General features: G+C 34.0%; 1 protein-coding gene across 1 annotated transcript in view; it reads left to right on the forward strand.

The window, feature by feature from the left end:
• The window catches only part of LOC138241630 (coiled-coil domain-containing protein 170), a 36,929-nt gene extending 26,936 nt beyond the window's left edge, over positions 1-9,993 (forward strand). Inside the window, exons 6-10 of the mRNA XM_069195278.1 lie at positions 1,975-2,058; positions 3,787-3,985; positions 4,612-4,722; positions 4,927-5,013; positions 8,988-9,993. Coding sequence (XP_069051379.1) covers positions 1,975-2,058; positions 3,787-3,985; positions 4,612-4,722; positions 4,927-5,013; positions 8,988-9,227 — 721 coding nt within the window. The 3' untranslated portion in view covers positions 9,228-9,993. The remainder of the gene's footprint in view (positions 1-1,974; positions 2,059-3,786; positions 3,986-4,611; positions 4,723-4,926; positions 5,014-8,987) is intronic.
• The last annotated feature ends 310 nt before the right edge of the window (positions 9,994-10,303 follow it).

Below are 10,303 nucleotides of genomic sequence, written 5' to 3' on the forward strand. Positions count from 1 at the left end.
TGAGTAATCTAAGTGAAACAACAGGAGGGAATATGGGACTGTGTAGTTCTTTAGTAGTGTGGTTTATAGGGTTTCAGTACAGTAACAGCATTAGCTCTGTTCTATGGGCAGGGGCATGTTGTTTTGGCTAGGTAGCATGACATTAGTTTCCTCTGTCAGTAAGTAGAGTAAACGACCTGCATAGTTACTCCAAAACAAATTATGGATTTCATGTATTGAAAAGAAATTGTAGTTTTGCATGCAATAACTCTTCTTTCTGGTACACACATTTTCTACAGTTAGATCTCCAAAAAAGTAGGGTAATTGTAGAAATGCCAGCTCCAAAACAGACTTGGATAGAGGTATAGGTTTAATAAATGTTTTAAGTAAATTAATTCCTAACTTGGTAGTGTGAATATAAACAACAATGAGAGCAATTAGAGCACAGAATGGTGATGAAACCCTGAGTATGCAAAAGCATGTCAAGAACTAAAACTAAAAAAAGTATCACCACACAATCAATTCTATGATCCAAGCAAGCTGACAAAAGATGGATTGGTGTCACATTTGTTTGGTGTACCATAATTGTAGGATAAAATACTTTGATTAAATTGAAAAAGTCTTGCAGTAGTTGTTTTTGACTGTGAAAAGTTCCTTGAATACATCTGTAGACAACCAGTAGCTCAGGAAACTGATCACAGACCTCAAATACCTGTGTTCATGAAGAATGTGGATGATACTGCCCAAAGAACACAGGGACTTTTCCTCAGAAAGAAAAAGTGTGATCTGAATTTTGAATACAAACATTGAAAATATGTGATTGTTACTAGTGGTCCCTTTACAATACACTTGCACAATTCTGTATTAAGCTCTAACAAAAACAACATTTCACAAAATTGCAGCAGAAAGCTCTACAAATGACACCCCGAGTAAAATATAGTGATCTGAAGTATTATGTTCATATTATGTCATACTGCTCTGAGCAGCTTATAATCAGTCTAACTATCCATCTTCAACTTTACACATTCATGAGGGAGCAAGAGGCTATCCCAACAAGCAATGGGTGCAAGGCAGGATACACCCTGGATGGGAAGCCAAACTCATCAAAGGGCACACATTCAGGACTAATTTTCCCAGAAACAATTTAACCTGCCAGTATTTGTTTGGATTATGGGAGAAAACCAGAACATGTAGAGGAAACTAATGCAAACACAGAGAGAACATAAAGCCTCCACACAGATACCTGTGGCACCCCAGAAATTGAACCCAAGGCTCAAGAGGGGTGAAGCAGCAATACTATCCAGATCACCACTGTGCCGCCCTGTATAAACACTCCAGGGACTGAAACAAATTAGTGCACATTCTGCGCACAACAGAAAAATTAATGTCACCTGTGGTTGAACTGATTTCTCTCTGTTAAAGAGAACGGATGATTGGAGAAGTTGTAACCAACTGGTTAGAATGGTATTGTCTGGGGTGAGACAAATGCAGAGGTTATGCAATAAGACTGAAAGGTAATATTAGTCATTACTAGGGAATAAAATACTAAACGTTGCTGTGTCAGGCTATTGAAAGATCTCTGGTTTGATATTTAATCTTTGGCACAAGGTTGAAATAAACAAAGGATCTTGAATGGGAAAGTGGAACTGCTAAGGTTAAAGATCAGCCAAGGGCAGGAAGATTTAAAACACTGAGTTGGTCCATCCTCATCTGACTTAACTTCTTTCCTGTAAATTTGGTTTTACTGTATGTCTGTGGATCCTGCTGACCATGCTAACTTTAATTTTTACTTTAACACTGTACTCAGAGAAATGTTTATTCCCATTTCCACAACACTTGGGAAAAACTAATATATTTGGAATTTTTTTCTTCAGTAAAATACCTAGTGCCCAATTATTTTGTATTTTGTATTTTGTAAGCCTATTTCCTAATTTCATGCTTGGACAATGTTTAAAATGCTTAAAAACTTTTTCACATTGCATGTTGTTCCTTTAGCGTATTAGAATATGCTGAGAAGTGTGAAAAAGCAGAGCAGCAGGCAGCAAAATACAAGAAAGAATATGAAGACTTCAGAAAGAGGTATCTATTGTTTAATTGCTATATTTACTTCATAGTAATTTCATGGAATTTATTTTTGAAGCAGAAAGAGGATTACTGGATTAAATTAAAGGATTGTACTGTAAATGTATTTTTCTTCAACAGACCCATGAAAAGATTAAGATAAGGTCATTAAGTTAATTGAAAATACCACAATGAATATCATATCAAGCTTTGTATATTAACAAAATTAAAAAAAAGCTTTGTATAAAACACAAAATAATGGACTTTTGTGATGTATGTAAGCACCTATAATACTGAGAACACATTTATACAAGCATCTTGAGGATTTGCATTATCTAGCTGGAATTTTGACATATCTGGATGATCCTACAAGAAGGACAGCAAGTGAAGTCACAAGACTCAATGTTATGTAATTTTATGTACTGTACCTAAATTAATTTAGGTTTGCAAAGGGTTTCAATATTTAAACAATTATAGCTTTTCAATTTTTTCTACACATTATTTATTTACTCATTTTACATTTTTTACATTTTGCCTTTGCTATTGTAAAATAATCTACACCTTTTTTCCATTCAGTCTTACATTGACATGCCCAGTATGGCAAAATTGCTAAAGAAACTTTGGTTACTGTAACCTTTTTATGGTTGTCCAGAGACATATCAATACCCTTTATCAAAGTCAAAGTCATTTGAAATCATATAGAGGAGAATGGGTCTGATTTGGTTAACAGCATTGTATAATTATTTAAAAATGTAACAATGTAAATACTGTTCCTCCTTTGTCAAAGAACTGACTATGGGTAATCATGTAGTTATCACACAGGGTTAGAATGCAGATGTGTTTTCCTATTGGAATTGCAGACTAAAATCTATCACCGTAAGCAGTTCAGTGAAGGTATCATGATGGATCCAATTTTTCATGTCCAGGTCTGTATTAGAGAACTGGCCCTCCTAATTCTAAGTCAAATATCTACCCAATATTCCCAGGAAGCTGATGCAAAGGAGTTAAGCAGTGCCAGGGTGATTTTCATTCAGGGCAAGAGAAACATTATTACATTTCTGAGATAGTTTGGTTATTTAAGAAAGATAACTACTGGCAGGTTCGAAGGTTTTTCCTATGCAAATCCCTACCCATTTGCCCATGGGTGGAGCGGTGGCCCTGTGGCTAAGGATCTGTGCATGTGGCTGGAAGGTTGCTGGTTCAAATCCTGCAGCCGGCAAAGGAATCCTACTCTGTTGGGCCTCAACTAATAACTAATAAAAAGTGGAAGGATACCAATTATGTTAGGAGTTAATTGGCTAAACAGAAGAAAAAGTGACATAACAGCAGCCCTTTATGAAGTAGGCAGTTCTCAGATAAATAATTATGGTATTTATTTTAAGTAGAAATTGTGCTTTTTGTTTACTGTTCTTCATGCAATTAAAACAGAACATGCCTAATGCAGTTCAGTTAAATACAACATCAGATGCATCAAGGACACAATAGCCATTACAGTTCCATGTGTTAAAAGATATTTTATATTATTATTGAGTACTTAAATAAAATCAATTAATTATAATGACTTGATTGACATTTCAATGTTTTGGACTGAAGTTCATGAAAATGGATTTCAGTCAACTGGGTATTTTGAGAAATGGCTGCTGCAACTATATAAGTGATATTAATTCTACATGGACTCTGATTTCTGGTCTTTCTTGTTTTATTAAATGAAAAGGCCTCAAACATCTATTATTATCATTATTTTAGGATGAGAGGTGATGTTTTGCAAGAAATGAGAAACAGCAGTGATCTTTCTGAAAACATCAATGATCCCTGCCGAGAATCTGAGCTTTTGAAAATGTATGACTTACTGAAAACCCTGCACTGGGGACGAGCAAAAGAAGTGCTGAAAAGTACATGTAAGAATGCTAAACAAATCCACGAGACTGGGGCTTTCATAATAAAGGTAACTGTTTTTAAGTTGTTGGCATTTTAGCCTATGAAAAACGTTTTGAAATTAAAAATCTTAAACAGTGCTTCACAAGGGTCTGAAAATATCTAACATTGTTTATGCTCAACTTACTTCTCCAAACCGTGATGTGAAACAAAAATCTACTATTATTGATACTATTAATTAGACATTTCCCATCACAAGATTACTATACTTATGGGTTGATCTGTTTACTAAATGCTGAGAAAATGAAAGATATAATTATTTTATGTTGTTTAACCTATACTCTTCTTCAACTCAAACATTATCATTGCTGTGGCACAATGGTAGACTACTGAATATTTCAAGTGTGATATTTAGTCATTATTATTAATTTGAAAACTACCATTTCCAACATTACAAAAAGACTCTAAGAAATGAATATTTTCATTTCTGCTGGTGAGCCTTAGTGTATTATTTGTATTTGTGGAGTATGGATATGTTTTAATATATGAAAAGCTATTCATTTTGAAAGGGGAAAGACACCATTATTTCAAAACTCCTTGTACTGTAGCTTACCTTTTAGAGGAAAACAAATTGAAAAATAGTTAAATTTATTATAGTTGTAATGTTTTAACACACATGCAATGTTTTACCTGTAGGAAATATTTAAATTTGCTCAAACTGAAATGAATGACAGAAAAAAGAAAATAAAGGAGCTTTTCAAGATTTCGGATATGGAAATCAACGAAAAGGCACATGTCTCCCAAAAGGTAAGCAAAGATTTGAAAAAGTGGGCTCACAATAAGTTTGGATTTTTTTTAATTTGGGAGCAATATATCTTTAAAGCAAACGTAATTAATTAAGCAGCTGTCCAACACAGATGCTTAATTAATTGAATAAGTCTATTTCACAATTTTGCAAATCAGATACGTTTATTTCACAATTTTACATTTAATCAATGTGTTTGTTTAAAGATTTCAGACCATGTAAAAGCAGCTGTTGACAACCTTCAAAAAGTATTCTTCCATTCAAGTGAAATACAATATCAGGACTTTGCTAAGGTAGGCAGAAATCATTCAACATAAATTAAGTACATTTTTATATTGGGAAATGGAAATCTAATAAGTAAATTGATTCTTAAAATGTAAAAAGTCTTAGGAAAATATATAACAAAAATGTAACTGCTGTGCTATATGCAGATTGTCAGAAGACAGTTTGTTAAGACAGGACGTACTGTCTAGATTACCAAATTAGCCCAATGCAATTGCTGAGCTTTAAAAAAATATGTACTGATGCTTCCTTTTTGTCTCTATGATTGTTCTATGTTGTAATCTTTCTTGTCCTAAGGAAAGGGGAAATATTAGAAAGGGACTAAGTGCTGTATTTTTCAACTGCATTACAACATCTTTATAAAAAGCCTGTGCTGCCTTTAGCAAGTTGAGTCTCTGACGCACTCTGCAGAGTGACAGCAGGGCTCCCAATATTGCAATATTGAAATAAAGACCTTGCTCAGGTGAGAACTCTCTCTTGTGGCTTCCTTGATAGGTATATTTCCATGACAATTGACTGTCTATAAAGAGGTCATAAGCTTTGTTTGTTTAAGCACCTTACAGTGTATGAAGTGATGTATCGTAATGATACAAATCCTCCATAAATATTAAAGAGTTAAATTCTTTAGGTTATGTATCATACATACAGTATACTTTAATATTTGTGTTATAGAAAAAAATGACCAATCTATAGTTCACTAGAAATAACAACAAGATTTAAGTATATGGAGTGTTTTAGTCATGGTAAGACTGGTTTAACCCTCTTGGCTGATCTCCATCCTCCAAGCCATGCGACGAGGAGGCTAAGAACCCCCAAAAGAGCAAAATGGGAATGCACAGCACTGATGGAAAAAATGAAAGGAAAGTATAGAGAAGCTGATAGAAGTGTTCTGTGATGTACAGTATGGCTTGGGTTTGTGGGTTGTTTCAGCAGTCAGCTAGAAAACTGAAGGAGCACTTGTTTAAAGGTTTGATTTTATGTAAGCAAGGTAGGTCTCTGATGACCAGCGGCTGACTTGCTTAATGAAATAGTCAGTAGTGCCTTGACAACCTGCTGAGAAGGCAGATCATATCCAGAAGGAGTGGACAGAAAATTTCTCAAATTCAGTAAATCCAGACTTCATGCAGGTGAAAGAGAAACCAGTCACTATATTAAGAACAAACCTCATGAGGATGCTCTTCCTTTATTGATTATAAGCTGTAGTGTAATTTGAGTTTATAAGGACTAATTTTTGTTTCCAATTGTGGCCCAAAAGTGAAGCAGCTATGACAATTGATAAACCGTTTGAATAAAGTGGGTGAATAATCAGAGGAAAAGATTAAGTAAAACTTAGAAGGTAAAAGTGCTACGAACCACCTTGATAGCAGCCTCTGAAGCCAATGGAAGGGGCAGCATCTTTAAAAAGCTAATGGTTTTTGGAGAGAAGAAAAATAATCATAAGAAAAAAAACAACTCCTTCTAGTCTGTTATAAAGTGCCACTACCAAAGTTCTGCTTTGCAACTTGAATTTGAGTTGGAATTAAGCTAATTGAGTTATGTGGTGGTGTACGGATGAAACAGATGATGCAAGCTCAAAAAGATATTAAATAAAAGACTGACCTTAGGTTATAATTCTCATGTTATAGTTGTGGTAACCTAACAGGGACGGACGTTCCTTTTGTGCAAAACATAGCTGACCGGAAGATGGAAAGATGCAATTGAATGTGACCAAGCTTGTCACAAGGGAGAGAGAATCTCATAACGGAATGATTCTGACGGCATAGAAGATTGAAGGAAACCTGTTGACTGATATTAAATTAACAGATTAAGGTTAGGTAGACCTGGGTCTGAAGCTCAGTGGGTTAGGAATTTGAAGGAAATTGGGTACTTTGATTGGAAAGATGAATATACTATTATGGAGGAAAGAAGGAAGAGGTCATTGAGTCATTTTTGACACCAGGGAGCAGAGAAGATCAAAGGATACCCGCTGGCAAAAAATGAAAAATGACTCACCAAGATGGCAAAAAAGCATACAAAAATATAGGGTATAGGGTAAATATGAGCATAACTCCAGTGAATCAAATTGGTACAGTACCTACCTCTATGGTACGTTTTTGTTTAACTGCTCCTCCTATTTTGTAACAGTTAGTGTTTGATGTGTAAACAGTTGGTGTAGAAGTTAATTCTCTGTTTAAATATTTTTGTGAGAAGAGTAATTTTCCAGTGGCAGATTTTTTTGTCTAACATTTTCTTTAATTTTACATATGGCAGACATCTGTGTAGGTAAGGAGATCACAGAGGTAGATTTTATCATTAAGAACTGACATTCCAAAAATATAGACAATGAAATAGCAATGACTGTCTAACATTCATGTATCTTTTCATTAAAATCAAAGCAGGTAATAAGTAAAATTGTATTCTTTCACTTTACAAAAAAAAAAGGTTACAAAAATAGTGAATATCAGAAATAACTGAGAGGATTAATAAATAATCATAACCCTCAATTTATAAAGATTCCCGTGCAGCTGTAGTAAAAAACGAATAATAAGTCAAGCACACTGGGTTAAACAAATATTTATTAATAAGACATGACAATAGCACACTAAGCAACACAACTTAAATGTTCAACAGACAAATTACACTACATAAAATGTACAAACTAGGCATCCCAGAGACCTACAGTATGTCCTGACTACCCAGATAAACCCTGGACTGCTACCAAGTATTAAACTCTTATATACTGTAACACGTGCACAGGCCCATAAGAAAGATAAAGCTGACCAATAGAATACAACCTACGATTGTTATGGACTTATATTTTTTTATTTCTGCCTATATTGGTAGTTTTTGTTATGCTATCTACAGTAGTTGTGCAGAACTCAGTTCTCCTGTGTTAGTTCACAGGAAGGAATGAAGAATTGTAACAGGAAGGTTTGTTTAACATGAGGTTAGAGTACAAATGTGGCAGTCCTTATACTGTACATCTGTGTTCTGTGGATGTACAGTATTCTGTTCTAAAGACTTCTAAATCTCTCTCCATATATAAATCTGGGTGCAACAAAGTGAATGCAACACCCTATTCCCTGTTCTAAAACTGCATTCACTAACCAGCAGAGGTGGCTTTAACTGAGGGATTCTCTAAACAGGAAATCCACTTAATAAAAACAATAGAATGGAAAGCTCTCTTAAAAAGGTACAAACATTTATTTCTAATCTGGTTTCTATGGATATTCTGAACAAGGAATTTTTCCCCTCCTGTCCTCTCTCTTGTCTCTCCCCTGTCTTCCTCTCTTCCCTTGTCAATTCAATTCAAACAGCTTTATTGGGGTGACCAATGAATTACGATGTTGCCAAAGCATATACATAAATTAACACAACATCTACAGATATTTACAATACAAACACAACATAAGACTCTATTCCTCAGGCTGTGACAGGAGATCACGTACTGGGCTGGCAGTTCAACTGAGTTTGCTACCCCCTCTCTTAGTAGGTTTGGAACCTGTTCTGATTCTGGCAGGTGTGGGGATTCTGGGATAAGATTTGTTAATTTGGGAAAGAATTCTTGTTTAATCCTAGAATATTTGTCACAGTGCAGTAGAAAATGCACCTCTGTCTCCATTTCTGTTTTTATCTGTTAGTTTAATTACCGTTATTATATTATAGTTTTTACAATTTATTTACAATTTATTTGAATCATTTTACAAAAATAATAAAGCAGCTGTCTCACTTATTCTGATTATTCGGTATGTTTAGCAAAATGTTCACTAATATCGAATTTAATTTCAGTATATGATGATTTTGACATCTATTTTATTTTGAGAGTCCAAACTATATATCTATGAATATGAGAATGCAAATGAAAGTATAAAACAGTGACAGTTATTGTTCTTTATTTATATACTTAGCCAAAGCTCTTCTCCAGGGCAAATGTCTTTATCTGGGTGTGTCGTACGTATCTTTATAAGTTGTACTGACCGGAACACAAAATATTTCTTTTTTTAAGATTCTGTGTTCCAGAGATCCACGTCTAAATATGATTGGCATTGACTTTATTGCTCAGTGCTGCAAGGTGAGCTGCTTGATGGCCCTGCATAATCCACCCCTGAAACCTTCCTGGGACACAATGGAGGCTCCAAGGACATGTAGCCTTGGGTTTGGGTCAAGAAACAAAGAACAAGGGAAAATATTATTTCCAGCTATTTTAAATAATTATGTTGTGATACATCCGCCAGAGCTTTTCTAAAATTGTAAAAGAAGAAAGAAGAAATAAATCAAGAACAATAAGATGTTTCCAGACATGAATGATTTAAGATAATATTTTTGTTGCGGGGGGATGATTCTTGTAATACTCGCTCTGTTTGTTTTACTCGTTTAAAATGTTTTAGGGGGTGTGCAGTTTACAGTGTATGCTTACATCAGTAAATAATGGAAGGTAATTAATGATATGTAGAAAACCAGAAATGCAATGTATGTTTTTTAAGTAGAATGTGCTTGATAATATTTACATAGCAACCTTGTGAAATAAATATGGGATTTATTCCTTTCCTGTCTGTTAACAAGGTTTCTTTTTAAAATGTATGTGATGTACAGTAATTGTTTGACTTGGGTCTTTGGTTATGCTTGTGATAGCATTTATGGATGCAACCAAATGGGAAAAGTTATTTTCAATTTATTAGTTATTGATTTGCTTATAGATTGATTTATAATTAATTTTAGTGTACTTCGTTTTATGAATGTTGATTGATACATACAACTCAACAGGCAAGAACAGTTTAATATGAATGGGTGCCTTTTGTCTACCGCTCAAAGACTTAATGTGAAAGTCTTCATGATTAATTCAAATGAATATTGTAGTACCTGCTCAAGTTATAAATTAACAAGGTAAGGCACTGTTTGCTTGAACATTTTTTTTTTCAATTCAATCAATTTGATTATTGTATTTCTTAGGAATGTTAAATTTAAGGTACTTTCTATGGCTTAACATTTTTAAACTATAATACTTATTCTTATGTGTGTATTATGTCAGGTATATAAAAGAGTTTTCACAAAATGATCTATTTGAATAATTCAAGTAACCTTGATTAAATTTACTTGTGTTTTTTTGTTTTTACTTTTAAATTTCTTTAACAACCCTATCGTAGTTACAAAGTATATTATTGTATATAGTAAGTAAAAGAATTAGCTTTTCTCTGGTAAATTAATAAAAAAATGCATGTAGATCCATTGATCCATTCAGTCCTTAGGTGATCCACTTGAACACTGGTTTAGGGAAGAAAGCAATGGACTCTGTAAAAGATTACCAAGGCATAGTGAAATTCT

This window comes from Lepisosteus oculatus, chromosome 10, assembly GCF_040954835.1.
Source record: "Lepisosteus oculatus isolate fLepOcu1 chromosome 10, fLepOcu1.hap2, whole genome shotgun sequence".
NCBI classification, from domain to species: domain Eukaryota; kingdom Metazoa; phylum Chordata; class Actinopteri; order Semionotiformes; family Lepisosteidae; genus Lepisosteus; species Lepisosteus oculatus.